The sequence below is a fragment of the Plectropomus leopardus genome, chromosome 7 (genome assembly GCF_008729295.1).
Source record: "Plectropomus leopardus isolate mb chromosome 7, YSFRI_Pleo_2.0, whole genome shotgun sequence".
In the NCBI taxonomy this organism is placed as follows: domain Eukaryota; kingdom Metazoa; phylum Chordata; class Actinopteri; order Perciformes; family Serranidae; genus Plectropomus; species Plectropomus leopardus.
Window position 1 is genome coordinate 1,441,896 of NC_056469.1, and position 20,136 is coordinate 1,462,031.

A 20,136-nucleotide genomic window follows, 5' to 3' on the forward strand; every position below is an offset into this window, starting at 1 on the left:
ATTATGAGGCAGTGGGCTCCTGGACACAGATATGCAAAAGGTCCCACAACCTTTCCTACAGAGGATACGTACACACACACTTTGTGGTGATTGTCTCTCTTGTTGTTGTTTTGTATTTTTTGGGGGTATTTCTGCTTCTTCTTCATTTATTTATTTATTTATTTAATTTTTGGACATTTTGTTTCTCTTTGTGGTCATTTAGTCTTTTCTGTATCTGTTTTATGTTGTGTATTTTGAGTCTCTTCATGTTCAGTACCTGTTAATAGGAGTGACATTTTGCAGGGGCCTGTTACCACTCTGCTGTTCAGTAATCCCTTAGTGCTGATGCTGTAGCGGTCAGAGGTATTGTGAGAAGACACGGCTAACACTTCACTACTGATCTGAGGTTTGCACAGTCTTTACCCTATCAGCACTTATCACACAGATGACTGAAGGCCTGATACTGGGATCATCCCATCAGTGTGTGATCTTTATTGAGCAGGTGTGGTCAGATGAGCAATCTGGAATCTGTCAACACCTAAGCTCCCTCGGCCGGGAATTCCTTCTGTAGCACGGCCACTCTGGAGCCACTCCACATGGAAAGTAGTGCGCAGTGGAAACTGGCAGCCAAAAAATCTCAGACTTTGCAGTCCGCAACTCGTCCAGATTAGCATTCCTTCCCCCTGACACATCTGCAGAGGAGCACACCATCATCTGACCAACAGGGGACGCACTTCAGGCAGGGGTACACTGCTGCAGGGCTGAGGGAGGGATGATGTGCAGCCAGGCACCACTTTGGGACCAAGTGCACTTTAAAAACTCTTCACAATAATTCTAACCTGTGCTGTAAATGCTCTGCAGGAACTGAATGATGCCACCAGCAGCAACATGCCCAAGCAACCGGATGAAATGTTTTTTGTAGCCTGAACTCTAAAGATGTAGCAGGATCAAGGACAAATTGTAATTTCATTTTTAAACATAGTTTATAAAAATGACTAATAATTCTACCTTGTACCTTCTTCTTCTGTAACTAGTACAAGTACATTTAAGTATGAATTTAAGGTACTTGTACTTAACTTCAGTATTTTCCTTTCATGCCACTTTATACTTTTACTCCACTACATTTCGGAGGGATACTGTGCTTTTTACCTCCCTACATTTATCGGACCGCTTTGCAGATTAAGATTTTTGCATAAAATCATAAATGTTTATGAAATATGAAATCTGTTATAAATAAAATTACCAAAATGTTTATACGAGTACAGTTGCAACAATTTTCGATTCACAAGTCAATTCACAGAAAATTATTACAACTATTTTCTCCATTTAAAAAAAAAAAAAACATTTACTTTTAATAATTTTGAATTTTGGAGGGTGTTCTTTCAATTTCTTTAAAAAAATATTTTGAGTTTTTGTATGTTTTTTATAAAAATATATTTTAAAACAATTTTGAGTTTTGGGGTGTTTTTCCCATTTAAAAAAAAAAGTTTTTTTTGGTGTTTCTTTCTATTATTATTTTTTGAGTATTTTCATTTTTTTTTGTCTTTTTTAAAAAATATTTTTCTGTATTGGCTACTTTTATGTTTTATACTTTAAGTGCATGTTCCTTATTATATGCATTTATTGACTTTTACTTAAAACTTTCAATGCAGCACTTTTACTTGTAAAGGAGTATTTTAACAGGGTGGTATGAGTACTTTTACTGAAATAGAGCATCTAAATACTGTTCACTACTGCCCATAATAACTAATAGGCAGAAGCACTAACAAATCAAAAAGAACCTTGTCACAGCTGAAATTCTTAACGAAAAATGAGAGAGAATATTTTCATATCTGTCAACAGAAGCTTGTTCTACTCACCCGATCGACAGAGGAAGGGGTTGACCAGGATGAGCTCCTCTTCATCAGCTCCATCCACAACCATCATTAACTCATAAAACACCCCCAGAGATGGGGAGGGACACAGAGGAGAGGGAGAGGAGTGAAGCGAGGGCTGAGGGATGGAGAGGAGGTTGCCAGTTCATCAGTGGGGGTGTTGGCGGGGGTGGGGGGTTCTGGCTGCTCAACAGTAGCATTCTTTCACACGTAGCTGGAAGTAATCAGCGGCTGAGGCTCGAACCAAAATCTGAGCTCCTTGTGTTTTCTTTGGCTGCACCTCCGTCCTCCTTCCCCCTTGCCTCCACCTCCTCATGCAAAGACTCCGTATGAGCCCACCTCCTTCTCCTGCCTCAGTGTGACCCCCCATCCATCCTTCCGCACCAGTCCACCCCCAGTGATCTCAGTATTGTTGCCTAAGAGTGCAACTGATTCTCATGTTTCCATCAGTCCTGCAGAGAGGACAAAAAGAGGTGAGGAGAGAAGTTGAGTTTGTGGGGAAGGAGTAGGGCAGATTATCCTTTCTCAGACGACTGTATCCCCCATTTGAAGGACGGTCTCTCCCCTGCACATGAACACATCATCCCTCTCACAGCCTGTTGAGCACAGACAGGACTCAAGAGCTGGACGTCCGGCACACGGTGCAGGATAAAACAGATGCTGTAGGTTAATGCTTCCTTGCTGTTGTTGAGAACAGGATGTTACATAAGTCTCAAACCCCAGCTGAATTCAAATGACCTCATTGGCACTATAAAAGCAGCTGCAGGGCTGCCAGAGCTTTTTGGACCTTCACTTTATATGCTGGAATGAGAACAGCCGTGGATGTAGTAAGAACGTGTGACTGCAGTAGCCTACTGCTTGTGTCCTCGTGCAGCGCGTCAGCCATTGGAACTTTTTCTTATTGATTTATATGAGCCCTAACCCACTGAAATCTGAGCGAATTGGCTTGATTTCTTGTAAAAATGTGTAAAAGACAGTGAGCAATTTAAGAGGAAACAACCTAAAAATTTAAAATTTGAAAAAATTACTTGAAAATCAGCACAAAAAATCAAAAATTAAAAATAAACAAAAACAAACCAAAAAAACTAAATCAAGGAAATTTAAAAAGACGCTTAAAAAGTAACAACAATTATGTGACATTATCTCAAATATATAACTACATATATATATATTTTAAATAGTTAAAATATTTTCCTAAATCTTATTCTTCGACATTTCTTGGCAAGTTGCTCATTGCTTTCCCGCCATCTTTATGAGAGAATTCAAACCAAATTTGCTCAGGTTTCAAAGGCTTAAAGTCCCCCTCAGAAAACTTCCCCCATAAAATGTCGACTTACATACATTTCTCAATGCATGTAACCTTGAATGCATGCATTTCTCTCGTGCCTCCATGGTGAATGGAGAATCCAAAAACAAACTACAACAAACATTTTTTTACAAACTCTTACACAGCTGCAGTATCATCCAAGTCTCATTTATCCAGTCATACTGGTGCTCAGTACTTCCTCAAAACATGCATTTTTGTGCAAACCTTAAAACTTAGATCAAGTCAAACGTACAGTCTCATGCACGACTGAGTGGCTGCGCCTGGAAATGTGTGTCCAATGGACCTCTGCTCAAGCAGAGCACACGTGTCCAGGCTTGCTCAGGGGGTGCGACCTGGATAACCCCAAGACTAAACACTTGATGTCTGAAACACGAAGCTCAAAAAACACCTCTCTGGAATATTCCACAAGTAAACAGGTTAACTGGTAACAGATTAACCCTTTAATATCACACACATTTGTATGACTGTGCCCACAAAATCAAGCTTTGAAAGATATCATACATTAATATGATTTTCTACTTCCACTGAGTTTTTTTTTAATCAACATTAGTCCTAATCATCAATATCAAATATTAATTAATTTTCATATTTTTAACCCTTTAAGTTCTAGGTTTCTGTCATGATGCCTCTATGTTTTTAAATTAAAAAAAAAAAAAAAAAAAGAATTTTTTCCATGTACTACATTTTGTTTTGCTGTTGACAGTTTGGGATATGTCAGTGATTAGCAGCAACATTGATTGTGACAGTGCACCTAGTGAATATAGCATGTATTTTTCCACATAACTAATGCGATTTTTCTTTTTTAAAAAAAGACATCATCAGGTGGAAAATATTAAAAATGACAAATTCCAGAAAAAAGCCCAGAATGACACCCAGAAATAATATAATGCACGTTTTTATGCTTTGATGGCTATGGGGCCAAAAAGTTTGAATGGGTTTCAATTGAGCATTTTTTGACCTTAACAGTCTGAATACAACAGTTTTGTTTCCACAGTGTATTTTAGGCTTATTGTAGGAGCTGAACTGGAAATTAAGATTAAATGAAATACACAATCTTGTCAAAATGTATGCCATGTGCATGAACATAGACAAAATGATCAAAAAGGAAGAATAAAAAGTGCGTAAAATGCTCCAAACTGTCTCAAAGGGTTAATGTATCATTGTGTATCATGTATCAATGTTTCAGGTTTGGTGTTCCACAGCGGTCCTCCTCATGCTGGGAAACAAACAGTATATTTTCCAGGGTGTGCAGTGCGGTTTGCTGTTATTATGGTTAGTTAGTATTTTTTGTTCTTAGGTTGAGAGTCCACTGTAAAAGCTTACAGCTGCTTCACCTTTTCTGTCTCATCTGTTCTGTTTCTATTTATTTAATTGAATTTTAGTAAAATTAGCTGCTGGAGAAGGTATGCACATCCAGGGTTCCTACAGCTAAAGGCTAGCTAGATTTAAGTCTTAAGGTACAGGGATGACGAGGGGCTTTGACAATCACTAGGTGTGACTTATGGGAAAGGGGTGGGATTAAATATGTTTTTTTTTACTTCTTTTCACTCCTTTTCGGATATGTGAGGCAAGTCATTTTGTATTTAGACATTTCTTTTGCTTTATGTTTTTCACTGTTGTAATTATTACTTTGCTTTTTGTTGATGTTTTTTTTGCAATATTCCTTTATTTCCTTTTTTTACATGATCGAAATAAATGAAAAAATCAAAATCAAATCATTTTTAATGCTACTCAAAATTTAAGACCAATTTCATGATATCTGAAGGAGAAAAAAACATAAACTAACATAAATTACTCAGGGTTAGAGATAATTTTACCCAAATGTTTAACATGAAGCATAAACTTTTTGGTCAAGTAAAAAATACAGACAGAAAAAAAACAAAACTGAAAACTTCTTATATTATGATATGCGTGACTTTAATGCAAGTGGTATTGAGTAAATTACTTTAAAAAAAATATTATAAATGTATTTAAAGATTTTACAATGCAAACTCTAAAAAAATAATTTATAATGTCCTACTTCCTGTCTAAGCATTTTCAAGACTTTTGTAAGATTGATTTAAGACATTTTAATGCCAACTAAGGCGTTATTTTTTGGTGATGTAAAAAAAATCTTTTCTTAGCTTTTGCCTTTTTTCGGATAGGACGGCTTGAGTATGAAAGGTGGAGAGAGAGGGAATGACATGCAGCAAAGTGGCGGCGGCGGCCGCAGTGGCGGCGTCCGCAGGACATAGCTTCTCTACCAGGTGAGCTCATGGTTGCTCATAGATGAATTAGTTTAATACCTTTTAAGATTTTTTTTTAGGATCCACGGGAGCCCTGACATCATTTGCAACCTGAGAAGAGCCTCATACTCACATACAACCCCCACGTACTGACTGACCTCTGCCTCAGGTGATGGATGAACCATGAAGATACCCTGCAGCCATATGCATGTGCTTCCCGCTGCAGGGCCAGTTTTAAAAAACTCCTCAGTATAAACAGTCTGTCGGAGTTACAGTATACATGAAACAACAACAACAAACACAACATTAAACAAAATAAGATTTTATTGACAAAATCACAAATTCTGTGAGAAACTGAGGTAGGGTGCATCAGGAGGAGGAGGAGGTGTGGGGAAGCCTGTTGAGGATCCAGCCTCTCAGCAGCTCCATCTCAGGCTGGCAGAGCTGGTGGTACAGGCCTGGGAAAGAGTGAAAGGTGGTGGTCATGCCTGCCTTCCTGAGCAGCACCGACGTGTCCTCTCCCCACTGATGCAGCACCAGGTCATCATTGGTCCCGTGACACTGGAACAACTCGGGGAGGGGGAGCTGTGCTCTGTGCCGCTCCTCCACCGCCTTCAGCACACAATCACAGAACAACAACACAATCTGTTAAAGAGCTTTATCAATACTGTCTAATCTGATCCGTTTCTTTAATGATATGCATTCTAAAAGCTGCATGACCATTTATAAAATCTTGTTACTGCATTATGATCCTTAACCCACATTAAAATAACACACACTCATATCACTCTGTGCACAAAATGTGCTTTTCAGAGTCAAGCTTTAAAAAATATTATACTATACACAGCTTCAGGAAACTGTGAAAAAACTCAAATGACAATATTTCAAATTTGAGGCTAATGTCTAATAATTTTTTATGCTTGTTATTATGCATGTAAGACCCTATACTACATATTAAGAAAGATTTTGGTGATTTGAGTTCCCTTTGTCTTACTGAGAATGTTTTGGAAGACGGGGTACACAAACCTTTCTTTTTCTGAAACAGACATGTTTCCATGTGTACTGCACTAGCAATAATAAACCAGCACAAACTCAATAGATTTCTGCTGCTTTGGGGCTTGAAAATACACTCCAGCATGCTTTCAACAGGTAGCTGTCAAATATTTGGGCTTTACAGTGAATTTGCTACAAAATGTCAAAAACTTCTTGTAATGTATTCATAAGCTACAATCTCTGGCTGGTGAAGTACCTGAAATGCGATAGAGTCCTTGTTGAGGAAGCTGGAAAGTGCAAAAACTCCTGCTACGTCAGGGTGGTACCGACACACCAGGTGGAGAGCCATGGCCCCGCCCATTGAGAATCCACCTTAGATCAGCCACAAAAAACAGAAAAGATCAACTGCTGCATCAGCTGGAAGCATCAACTGAAAGGATGTTAGTACAGTGAGTTTAAAATGTCACATCATGCACATTCATCTCCATGTGAGTACAAGGATCTGACTGAGGATCACTGACTGTGTGCAATCAGAGCTGGAAAATAGGTTGACTGCACTTAAAAAAACCTCAAAAAACTAAGATGGATAGGACTCCTTGTTCCACATCATCAGCTTTTTTTTTTTTTGCCCTGGTGAGTCTGTCCTTAATCTCACACATCTGGGTACATCTGGGCACAGTGTGTACATCTGGGAAAGTGTGCAAGTACCCATCATCCTGTCAAAGAGCTGAGGAATGAGGGAGGGAAAGAGAGGGCTGAGGAGATGAAGAGAGGAGAGGCGGAATTCACACGTCTGACCCAATCGGTCCAGAATGAATCTGACATGCAGTGACCTTAAATGTGAGGATTTACACCCAAACTGTGTACACCTGTCCTCCAGAGGCCCCTCAGGGAGTGCCAAGGGGTCCCCAGAAAAATAGAGGCTAGTTTATTTTCAATATTAAATTCACTATATACTGTAAGTGAGTACAATGTGAGCGAGGGTTCATGTATGCTCAACATCATACATGTAGACGGAGCAGGATGGAGCCCTGATCTTTCCTCTGCCTTCATTTCATCTGCTTACAGATATGGATTAAACTGAGCTGTACTATTAGATACCAACACTGAGGCGGTGTAGTATAGTTAAAGCAACATACGACCATCAGACACAACAAGGATCAGCTCAGCAACTGAAAAACATACTTAAATCCAAAATTAAAATGACCAACAACATATTACACCCCTCTCTTAGGTAATGGAATTATGAAAATCACAAACTCAAAAAAGATAATCTTAAAACTTTTAAAAACCTATATCCATATGAGACACTTCCATAACACTAAAAAACAAGAAATGACTTATCAGTGACCACTAATACAAATCTACAACTTATACAATATAAAGCTGTCCACATAATACACATCACCCGGGGGATATTGTTAGAAGTGGGATTGGCTAACACAGACATTTGTTCACAATGCACCCTGGGTAATACAGATAATTATTTTCATGTCACTCTGGAGAGGAGACACTGAAAAACTCTCCTGTTTCTTGGACTGCATCCCACTGTACCCATCGCTTTGCATGCTGGGAGACTTAACACAACTCACCATACCAACCAAAAAAGAAATCTAAATTATTGCAGAACGGAGCATATCTGCTGTATAGTCAAAAGAACTGTCCGTCCACATGTCAGGATGTATGCAATGGCCTCATAGACCCCTGCCATCTGAGGCCTCCGTTTAAAGATTCAATATTAACCCGTAGAGACTGTTTGGAGCATTTTATGCACTTTTCATTCTTCATTTTTGATCATTTTGTCTGTGTTCATGCATATGACATACATTTTGGCAAGGTTTAGTATTTTTGTTTAATCTTGGAATTTCCAGTTCAGCTCCAACAATAAGTCTAAAATACACTGTGGAAACTAAATAGTTACTTTCAGACTGTTAAGGTCAAAAAAATGCTCCATTGAGACCCATTCAAACTGACATTTTTGATCCAACAGCCATCAAAGCATAAAAACATGCATTATATTATTTCTGGGTGTCATTCTGAGCTTTTGACTTGGAATTTGTCATTTTTACTATTTTCCACCTGATTGTCATTTTTACAATATTTGGTATAAATAGATGCTATTTCCATATTTCCAAAAAATCTAGTGGTAGTGATAGTGGCATCATAACAAAACCTGGCATTTAAAGGGTTAACCCTTTAAATGCCAGGTTTTTGTCATGATACCACTATGCAGATTTAAAAAAAAAACAAAACAACAACAACAACACACAAAATGAATTATTTTCAATATACTACATGCAGAGTACATTTGTTTGATTATCACAGCCTGGGATATGTCAATGATTTGCAGCAACACCAATTTTTATCAGTTTTTTAGTCCTATTCAGAAATTTCAAATATTCATTAGTTTTCAGAATATTAAAATTCTGAAAATTAATGAATATATGATATTTATGAGTAGGACTGATGTTGGTTAAAAAATAAAAAAAGTGAATTCTGTGCGCAGAGCGATATGAGTGTGTGTAATATTAAAATGGGCTCTGAGGGTTCAGACATTGACCACTATTGCCTTGTTTATGGTGGTGAAAGTTTTGACTCCGCCCTATGGTGCCATCTATTGGCTGAATCTAGTGTGGGTGCAGTGAAGGTTACGCCGTTTGAAAGAGAGATATATTTTGGTATGTAAAGGGAGAATAAATGGGCCATAAGAGTTATAAAAGTCACTATACTGCTATCTAATACTATATACTGCTATATTCAAACATCCAAAATCTGTTCTGATAGAGGTCTATGAAAAAAAATCTTGTCAAATTAAGGTCCGTGACCTAATGCGTATCAGGGGTCCCTGACACCAGAAAGACTGAGAACCAGTGAAGTCACCAATGTGTGTGTGTGTGTGTACATGCTCATTCACAGGTATAGAAGTAAGACCAAATGAAATGTTGATCCTGGGTTGTTTTTGCAGCAAATTAAACACTAGGGGAGAGTGTGTGCTGTAGAGAGCAGGGATGACATATTTCTGTAGGCCAACGAGGAATTTAGCTCAACAAAAAGCTAGTGAGATTTTTCCATTGGATTTTGAATTATTGCAGAAAATAAGCTATTAAATACTTACACATTTTGGTCAGCAAGAAAATTCTCAGAAGTTCAAAGCTATAGTTAAGCTGTAAAAACTATGATCGCATGACCTAACGTCACCACAGTGAGGCTGAAAAGCCATGTTTGTTGCGGTTGGGCGTGATGACGCTCTATGACTTATTTAGCCACTTGTTAGCAACCGTTGTTTTAAAGACACATTAAAGCTTCAAAATTTGTGGAGTATTTACTGATGTATTTTATGTTGTAGAAGAAAAGTCTCTTCAGCTTGTGTTAACCACAGACCTTATTTCAGGCTTCTAACCAAAAACACATTCAAAAAAACACACTGACTTTCATAAGAGGGAACTGGAGGTGCTGATATGCTGACTGATTTCCAGGTTTTAGGACTCATTACTGGAGCACTGTATTAAACATGATGACATAATAACTCACCGTGTATCTACTAATACAAAGAATGTCTTTAAGACTACATAAGCCTTTGTTGTTTCATTATATGATATTAATTAGGTAATCATTGATATAATGAAATAAAATTTCAGCAGAAACTTTACAGTCATCTTGCAGTGCAAGATGGTCATTGAAGTGTCAAAATCAGTGTGTTGTGTTTCGGTCTTTGTCTCATGTCAAAATATCAAACCAGCCTTATAACAGCCTGTAATTCTAATCATCTGGTTGATGAAGGCTGGTGAAACGTGCATTTCTCAGCATGCTGCTGTGTCTGTTATCACTTGCTACCATTCAAAGAAACAAGGCTGACTGGAGCAGTGGGACTGCAGCTTATCTATAAAACCTAAGCCAATTGACTTGATTTATTTATAAACATGGAAAGAAGGCAAGGAGTAAATAAAGAAAAGAACAGAAATGAGTGAGAATTTAGAAAAAAGTACAAGAAAACTACTCAAAAATTAGTTTGAAAAAAGTAAAAAAAGATTTGGAAAAAGTGCCTGTGTTTTTCCTCTTTTCCTAGAAATTTTTCCCTTGGCTTTAAAAATAAATAAATAAAATCGAAATCTCCCAATTTCCTGAGGTTTGTGGAACATTTCTTACCATGTTGCTCATTGTCTTTTTTTCCAGATTTTTGAAATGATCTAGCCAGTCTGCTCCGGGAGAAGGTTTACTGTTTACTGCATTACCCTTACTGCTAAGCTTAGCCTTATATCTGTGACAGCCGTTTTCAAGCTTAGCTTAGACTCAGTAGTTTAGCTTAGCCTTGCATCTGTGATAGCCATGTGGTACTCTCACTAACTGGGGCTCGTGATTACAGAGCCTTGGTCTGTTGAACTGCACTACGCTAATCCTGTTGCCTCTCCGGAGCATTCCTGCCGTCTTGTTTCCTAGTTTTCCCGGATCCTGGCTGTAACCTTGGCTGTGCCTGACCGTGGTGATAGCTGTACTGGTGCTGTGACCGTGCCTTTGGTTGTGCTCATGCTGTGGCTGTACTGATACTGTGCCCCCCACTCGCCCTGATTGTGGTCTTGGTCCTGGTTGTGCCGATGCTGTGATCTTGCCTTTGGACACCTCCCTATCAATATATGCATGAGACTGTTATCATCACCCTCAACATCATCATAGAGTGCAATTAATAATTTCACACCTATCGTTATTATAATATGACATGCATCTGTTTTTATTATTGCTGTGCCTCTCTCCCCCTCTCTCCCCCTCTCCTCCCCTCTCTCTTTCTCTTTCCTTTTTGCCATGATTGTATTTCATTTGTTATTTACAACATTTATTGCTCGTCTGTCCGTCCTGGAAGAGGGATCCCTCATCATCCTCTGCCGCTCATCCTGAGGTTTCTTCCTTTTTTTTTCCCTGTTACAGGGGTTCTTTTTCGGGAGTTTTTCCTTGGGTCATGTGAGGGTCTAAGGGCAGAGGGATGTCGTACACTGTAAAGCCCTCTGAGGCAAACCACGCTTTGTGATAATGGGCTCTATAAATAAAATTGACTTGACTTAACTTTTAATACTTGTGAAAGACGTGATAGCAGCACAAGATAAATTATGTCGCCCTAGGTTTCAAAGGGTTCATCAGTTTGTTTTGCCTTTTTTTTTAAAGCCAGATTTACTCTCACTGTTCTCGCTCCATCAAATAAGAAAATAGCAGAATAATAAAATTATACAGAAAGTGATTTCCATGTTGTAAAGCTGACGGTTGTTATTTGTTACACAGACCTGAGGCGGTCTGCAGAGTGAGGACGAGGCTCCTCTCACACTGAAACACATCCACACAGCAGCCGACCTCCTCACAAAGCTTTTCCATGGAAACTTGTGGCGCTTGTCAGTCTGTGGGCCAGGGAAGTGGACTCTGGGTCGGCCGCTCTCCAGCACTGCAGAGTGACTTTGCTGAGTATTTATAGTTCATGACAAAATGTTATGATTTAGTAAGATAATATTTCAGCAGCTTCCCAGGAGCATGTGTTTTTTCACTCACTTTCTCTGGACTCCAACCTGTCACACAGCACCCCCCCCCCAAACACCCCCCACAAAGTGTTCCTATAGAGTTATACATTTCAGAGCTGCTGGGGGGGTGTTAACCCTTTTCCCACCGCTCTCAGCGGTTTCCACTTTCATGTCCAGCCACCACTGGCTGACATTCAAACACTCGATGGCCTCCATGACGCTTCCTGTGGGAACTGTTACCTTGCCCCCGCCAGATTGTTTATAGTGCTCCATCCTAGTGGCTTCATTCCATTGTTATTTATATGTGAACTTGATAAGCAGAATATTTAAGGGCAAAAAGCTTTTTGGGGCTGAGAATCCATCTGAAAAGCCTTTTGATTCTCTGCTGGCAGCATATGAAAGGACATGGTAACCTGATGAGCTGCATTCTTCATTTTATATCATGACAGAGGGAGTGAGGAGCAGCCAGGTTGAGATGGACTGAGGTGACTGTGTGTGTGTATGCGTGCGTGTGTGTGTGTGTAAAAGGGAGGGGGAAAATAGAGAGGAAAATGATCCAGTGAGAGAGAAAGCAGAGACAGCGAGGGAGTGAGACGCTGACAGATGGCATCCTCACTGTTCTCAAGAAGAAGTCAGAGAGCTGCTCACTTTCTTTTCAGCATGGTTCAGGTGGTTCCTGATGTGGTGTTTCTGTCTGCAGGTCACAGCTGGAGACAGGACATGATCAACCTAGCCTAGCATACAGACTGGAAGCAGGCTGTCACAGCTCGCCTGTCTGAGTTCAAAACTACCCCTGCCAACACCTCTGCAGCTCACTGATGAACACGGTGTATCCTGTTTGTTTTACCAGCACAGACACCTGAACAGGTTAGCATGTCAGAGTGCTGCATCAGCTGAAGCCTGTATACACACACAGAGGGAGCAGTCAGGATCAGAGCTCTGATCAGGCCCAAAAAATCAGGCCCAACCCTACATGAACCTACACAGTTTCTGTCCAAGCTCAACCCGAGCCAGACCCACATTACATTTCACATATTCTAGAATACACTTTTTTTGAAATATGAAAAAGTGTAAGAGCCACTTAATCACATATTTTAGTCTTGATAAAAATGTCAATTTTGGTATATGACATACACTCACAAGCTACTTTATTAGGTACACCTGTACTGCATGTTAACACAAATATCTAATCGGCCAATCACATGGCAGGTACTCAGTGCATTTAGGCATGTAGACATGGTTTAGACGATCTCCAGACGAGTTCAAACCGAGCATCACAATGGGGAAGAAAGATAATTTAAGTGACTTTGAACGTGGCATGGTTGATGACAGGCTGGTATTTCATCAACAGTTGATCTACTGTGATTTTAATGCACAACTATCTGCAGGATTTACAGAGAACAGTCCAAAAAACAGAAAATATTTCTCTGGTTGAAAATGCCTTGTTGACACCAGAGGTCAGAGGAGAATGGCCAGACTGGTTTGAGCTAATAGATAGGCAACAGTAACTCAAATAACCACTCGTTACAGGTATGCAGAAGAGCATCTCTGAATGCACAACACTTTGAACCTTGAAGCAGACGGACTAGAGCAGCAGAGGACCACACCGGGTGCCACTGCTGTCAGCTAAGAGCAAGAAACTCAGGCTACAATTCAAACAGGCTCACCAAAAGTGGACAATAGAAGATTGGAAAAATATTGCCTGGTTTGATGAGTCTCAATTTGTGCTGCGACATTCGGATGGTAGGGTCAGAATGTGGCGTAAACATCATGAAAGCATGGATCCATCCTGCCTTGTATTAACAGTTCAGGCTGGTGGTGGTGTAATGATGTGTGGAACATTTTCTTGACACACTTTGGGCCCCTCAGAACCAACTGAGCATCATTGAAAGTATTAGAGTATTTTAGAGTATTGTTGCTGACCATGTCCATCCCTTTATACAGTGTACCATTTTCTGACTTTCAGCGGGGTAAAGCATCATGACACAAACTCAAATAATCGCAAACTGGTTTCTTTGACATGACAATGAGCTCACTGGACTCAAACAGCTTCCACAGTCACCAGGTCTCAATCCAACAGAGCACCTTTGGGATGTGGTGAAACGGGAGATTCACGTCATGGATGTGCAGCCAACAAATCTGCAGCAACTGCGTGATGCTATGTCAATATGCACCAAAATCTCTGAGGAATGTTTCCAGCACCTTGTTGAATCTATGCGACCAACAATTAAGGCAGCTCTGAAGGAAAAAGGGGGTCCGACCCAGCACTAGCAAGGTGTACCTAACAAAGTGGTCAGTGAGCGTATATAAGTTTTGATATTCAACTTATTGCAACATTTTCTGTATATTTTGAATGGTGTATAGCAGTAGACTAAACTTCAGTTATGTTTATATTTGCATTACTTGATATATTATTTCTGTTAGAATGCAGGCTAAATTATGTAAATAATAATAATGATAATAATACATTGGATTTATATAGCACCTTTCTTCAACTCAAGGTTGCTTTACAAAAAAAAGTAGGAATGGGGGCTAGGAATAGGCAGAAGAGAAGACATGGGTTTTGAGGCGGGACTGAGAGATGGCGAGGGACTCAGAGTCACGGATCTCTTGGGGGAGGGAGTGCCAGAGCCTGGGAGCAGCCCTGAAGAAGGCTCTGTCCTCAAAAGTGCAGAGGATAGATTTATGGGTGGAGAGGAGATTAGCGGAGGCAGATCTGAGGGGCCGTGAGGATTGGTAAGAGGAGAGGAGGTCAGTGAGGTAAGTGGGGGCCAGAGAGTGAAGGGCTTTGAAGGTAAGGACCAGGATCTTGAAGGTAATCCAATGGGAGACAGGGAGCCACAGCTATGGTGATTTAGACAGTTTAGTGTGCATGACAAAAGAGAATAGGAAGACGTTGTACTAGAAGATAACGAGAAGTCTGCATAGATGTGGATCAATTTACCTTTTTGGCCATGCTTTCTCATGCAGGAACACAATTGGACTACTGCATTAAGCACTTCACTCAATTTAACCTGAACACAGGGCTGACTTGCCGTGGGTCAGCGTTAATGTCCAGCACTTGCGCCTGTTGTATATGTCATTTTATTTTTTTCCATAAAATATTAACTGGGTAGTAAGCAGGTAATGTGTGTTGGGGCTTCAAAAGCAAAACTGAGTGAAACTGACATCCCTTGTCTGAACTAAATGTAATGGTTACCCACAGTTGTTGAGACATTTCAGTTTGGATTAAAGTGATTGACCTGCTGGCAGTCCTGTCTGATAAGGAGTCATGAGTTGGATAAAGGTTTATCTGTTTGGTCTGAAATATGTTGGTTACAGTGCAAAGTAGTGCATTAGCGACAAATCTGGACTGGTTTTAGTCTCTGTACAATGACAATGGCACCAAAGCTGACTGCCTCAGTGTGATGACAAGATTTCAGGAAGCTGTTTACGGTCATTGCAGCCACTGTTCTACAAATAATTCAGGCATGTAATTCCTCCTAAAACCACAACTTGGCATTTAAAAAAAAAATTCTATTGGTGTACTCCTTTAACCGAGGATGCATTATGTTAATTAGTGAGCATCAGAGGTATTGGTATGCATATTTTTGAAGAGAGCATCAAAGGAAGCTATGGTTTGGAGCTTGGATTGGCAGTCACACCTCCTCTACATTAGTGCTCAACACCGGAGCCCCCCAGGGCTGTGTGCTCAGCCCCCTTCTGTTCACACTGTACACCCATGACTGCACTCCCAGACATCAAGAGGACTCTATTGTGAAGTATGTGGACGACACCACCATCATCAGCCGTATTATAAACAACGATGAGAGTTCATACCGGGAGGAAATCAACAATCTTGCAGAGTGGTGCACAGAGATCATTTAGGATAAACTTTAATTTCATTTCGTCTTAAACCATGTTTAAGAAAAATGACAATAAATCTACCTTGTACCTTGTAACTGTTCCAATTCTAACATGTAGCAGACAAAAAGTCACAAGCAGATCCTTACCGATGATCATCCTGTGTTTGGGGATCCCTGCGTTGACCTCCTCCTGAATGATGGACCCTAGTGTGTTGCACATGCTGTCTATGGACTCCTTGTGCTCCGGGCAGTCCCTGGAGATCTTGTGACGGTCAAACCAGACAGTAGACAGAGCCCCTTGCATGGGTGTGTATGGCCTGACGGCATTGAGACAAGGGAGAGTGGTCAGCTACAGGACTGCTTAGTTAAGAGGAAGTGTTATGTGTTACACCTGGAACACACTGCATGTAAAATGCAGCATAATACATGCTGGCAGTGCGATAATTTCACATCTATCATTATTGTAATATGACATGCGTCTTTTCCACTACTGCTGTGCCTCTCTCCCCCTCTCTCTTTCTCTTTCCTTTTTGCCACAATTGTATTTCATTTGTTATTTACGACATCTATTGCACGTCTGTCCGTCCTGGAAGAGGGATCCCTCATCATCCTCTGCCGCTCTTCCTGAGGTTTCTTCCTTTTTTTCCCCTCTGTTACAGGGCTTCTTTTTCGGGAGTGTTTTCTTGGGTGATGTGAGGGTCTAAGGGCAGAGGGATGTCGTACACTGTAAAGCCCTCTGAGGCAAACCATGTTTAGTGATAATGGGCTCTATAAATAAAATTGACATGACTTGACTTGACTTGACACTGGCGGTGTTGTTGCTGTGATGCTGCTGCAGGGGCTGCCTGCTGCTATGAGTTCTGCAATTCATACTCCACTTTATGTATTTAAGATGTTGTGCAGCTCCTGCATTGTAAACAATGCTGTCCTGCAAATGCTTCGCAATAAAATGCCTTGTGTCAACAACTGAGAGGATTTTGTCCACAGAGACCTTTTCAGAGGACTTTTGTTTTTAAACAGATATAGGAAGGTTTGAATAAAACAGACATATTTGCATTTCCTCATCTCTATGACTGATAAAGACATTGAAACTCTACGAAAAGGTGGTATAATTGACAAAACACCATTTTCACTGTCTATTTCCGCTGACATCTTCGTGCGGCACACAGAAAAAAACTGGCGAGCCATCATTTTTCTATCTGTGCCGCAGCTGACAAGCACCTGAGACATGCCTCACAAGCACTGAGTCATATGGCAGTGTGGCTGCTCTAACTTATTAACACGGGCACTGAAAAAAAACCCAACAGGTTCTGTGACGCTCACGTGTTGCTCATGCAGACAGCGTGTTTCTTAGGCTTGGACAGTATGTAATATTTCACCTTCAGGAAATTTCACCAGGTTGTATGGTAAATGGCCGTATAATTATGTGGCCCTATGTAGCGCTGTGCACTACATACAATGAGTTTAATAGAAATAGGAGTGCCTGTATTTATGACGGAATTAAAAAAACATACCTTCAGGATTTCTAAATACTCTGATATACTGTAATACGGTGATACTGCTGAAGCCTACAACGTGGCATGTTTTTCTCTCACACAAATAGGAAACAATTAACCTACAATGCACAGGGCAACATGTAACATCACTGCTGAGAGTTGATGTCTGAAAAAAAATGGCTACATTACAAGGACACAATTTTTTTAACTTGATACTTTCATACTGCCATGACATCAGTATTTGGAAAGTTAAAAGCAAACAAGATATGTACCGAGCTGGAGCTGTGGGGTAAATAACTTTGATGTGGCTGAAGGCCAGATCTGGCACCATGACATCTCGAACCCAGGCCCTCAGTCCCTGCCCAGTGTCACCTGCACATGGAGAGGACACAAAATCACAATTCAAACCTGATTTGACAGAGCAGGCACACCGCACCGGCTGTTTTGTTGAAGTCTGCATCGACTGCTTTTTAAGCTTGTTGCATCTTTTTTTCTCTTCTCTTTTTTTGCTGTTAGATAACCCCACAGATCTGTGTCTCAAAATCTGAGTCCAATATAGACAGGAGGAGGACACCTGCACACAGACCCACACACAGAGATCAGTGTGGGTCAACGAGAGCCTCTCAATGAGGAGATATCACACGCAAAAACAAAAAAGTGACTTTGACAAAGTGATTGAAAATCAAATGATCTTGTAATGTAATTGTAAATATGTAAATATAATTATAAATATATTTTTCCTTAGATTTTTTTCTTTCTTCTCTAACTTACTGATTCTTATTTATTGCTCATGGTTCAAAGGTTTTAATAGGCACAAGAAAAGTGATGTTGGTTCAGGTTTCAAAGGGTTAACTCTGAGAAAGGACACACTGAGAAAGGACACGCAGAGAGGACAAACAGCATGTATCAGAGTTTAGCTGTAATGACGCTTTCCACAATGAAATCACATTCAGTTCACAGTAATGACGAGACTATATTAAGGATCAACAGGGTGAAAGGTGCAGTATGATCAGAGGGGAGGTTAACATTTGTATTTAATATCAAACATAAAATGACTTCTGACTTGAGAACAAACAGTGAGAACAAACAGCGACATACTGGAGCTAGCAGCGTTCCTGTAAATAAACAAAATGACGGAAAAATGAGCAGAGACCTTCTGAAGCATGAAACAAACCACTGAGCACCTGAACCGTGCAGGAAGATAACCGAGGCGCAGGGTTTCCCCGTCGGAGAAACAGCGCACATCTGAAGCTTCCTCACAGCAGCCATGACAGTCTCACCGAACACACGCGAGAGTGCGGCTAAACCCTCGCGAGATAAAACGTGGGTTGGTTGGAATTGCTGGAATGTTGCGAACACCACTGGATATAAACAAACAAACGAATGAATGAAAACAAAAATTAATACATAAATTAAAAATAAAATATAAAATACTTAACAGCAAGGCAGTTTCGCAGTAGTTATGAGGAAGAATGTTACAAAAATACAAGGCTAGAATTTGAGAGTCTTCATCGTAATAACCTCTTGAAATCTGAATGAATTGGCTTGACTTCTTTCAAAATCATTAACACACACACACACACACACACACACACAGAAATAAAGAATTAATAGGCTATATGATCACTGTGTTATTTGCATCTTTGTGTGTTTTTTTTTGTATTTATTGTTTTATGCTGCCTCGTTTTCATCTGTTGCTTTTCTGTAAAAACACTTTGTAATCTTGTTAAGAAAAATGCTATATAAGTAAATAATAATTATTATATAAATAGATAATAATAACATTATTTCAGCAGTAAAATGTACAATAAAATCAATTATAAAAATAACTGACCCAAAGGAAATGAAAATGGGAAAGTGGTTAAAAACATAATACAGATTTTGTAACTTAAATCTAAATATGTAATTATGATAATTATCAATATATCTTTTCCCCTAGCTTTTTAATTATACTCTCTTTTTAAAAAGAATTTTCTAAATCTGTTTATCTGTTTATTTCTTGCAATTTGTGAAACATTTATGAAATTGCTCCTTGCCTTTTTACCATGTTTTTGAGAGAAATGCCACCATTTTGCTCAGGATCAATAGCCTTAAATACAAGTGAAAGGCATCCGAAAGCAGCACAAGGAAAGAGATGTTGCTCCAGGATTCAAAGGGTTAATTAAACAGATGAAGCGAAACATTGTATCACAATTTGTGCACAGGCATGAATTGAAAAGGTTTTCACATCATCAGAAAGTGACATCATGTGATAACAGAGTAGATGTGTGAGTCACTGATTTACACTGAGGGTCATAATATCTAAACAAAATATTATTGTGTGTGCTTTGTATATACTTCACTGCTGGTGTTATCTTGATAAATACAGCCTGTTTTCCAGCGCTGTGTCACTCTGCAGTGATCTCATGGAATGTCTGGATCTGCATATCAGTTAAAACACATTTCAGGGCCTTATCTTGTATAAACGGCAGCCTCTTTTACTTGGATTGTGCTCATTTTCCTCAGCCGTATAGTCAGAGGACCACACACACAAACAGTGTCCCTGCCCTGAACCCACACTAATGAGTGGGCAGGAGACTGTTGAGCCAAAAATAGTGACTGTTACCAGTCAGACATGCTTCTGAGGACATGAACCAGCAGGTTTTACACTTATACTGTATGTTTTTTTTCATGTAATTAATCCTGCTGTGTAAAGGCAAAAGACCTTCACTTCATTTTAGTCAAAAATTAAATTTTTTGAACAAACTGCTTTATCATTTAGACAGATGTCTTGTCTCTCTTGTTGTGCTATGCTGTTTTTGCCTTAACTAGGAAATGTTCTGGATAAACTGAGGAAAAATCCCAAATTTTACTGAAGGGTCTTTGTTTTTTTGTGCAGCTGGGAATGCTTCATTTATCC

General features: G+C 39.8%; 1 protein-coding gene across 2 annotated transcripts; it reads right to left on the reverse strand.

The window, feature by feature from the left end:
* Nucleotides 1-5,711: 5,711 nt before the first annotated feature.
* Nucleotides 5,712-18,511, reverse strand: lyplal1 (lysophospholipase like 1). 2 transcript variants are annotated; one of them, XR_006105975.1, is made up of 6 exons: nucleotides 18,422-18,511; nucleotides 17,510-17,609; nucleotides 15,889-16,058; nucleotides 11,669-11,823; nucleotides 6,655-6,770; nucleotides 5,934-6,017 (listed from the first exon to the last, which is right to left on the reverse strand). XR_006105975.1 is itself a non-coding variant. In XM_042490146.1 (5 exons), the coding sequence occupies exons 1-5, from the start codon at nucleotides 18,504-18,506 to the stop codon at nucleotides 5,775-5,777; spliced, it is 714 nt and encodes a 237-aa protein (XP_042346080.1). In that variant the 5' UTR covers nucleotides 18,507-18,511; the 3' UTR covers nucleotides 5,712-5,774. The 2 variants fall into 2 exon arrangements, 1 of the variants encoding a protein (XP_042346080.1); XM_042490146.1 differs by lacking the exon at nucleotides 11,669-11,823 and having other exon boundaries at nucleotides 5,712-6,017.
* Nucleotides 18,512-20,136: the final 1,625 nt, after the last annotated feature.

Coding starts and splice junctions, on each gene's coding strand:
- lyplal1 (XM_042490146.1), bottom strand. CDS start 18,506: ATGGCTGCTGTGAGGAAGCTTCAGATGTGCGCTGTTTCTCCGACGGGG. Junction 16,059..17,509: donor TACCCCACAGCTCCAGCTCG/GTACATATCTTG, acceptor CAATGCCGTCAG/GCCATACACACCCATGCAAG. Junction 6,771..15,888: donor CAAACACAGGATGATCATCG/GTAAGGATCTGC, acceptor GGCTGATCTAAG/GTGGATTCTCAATGGGCGGG.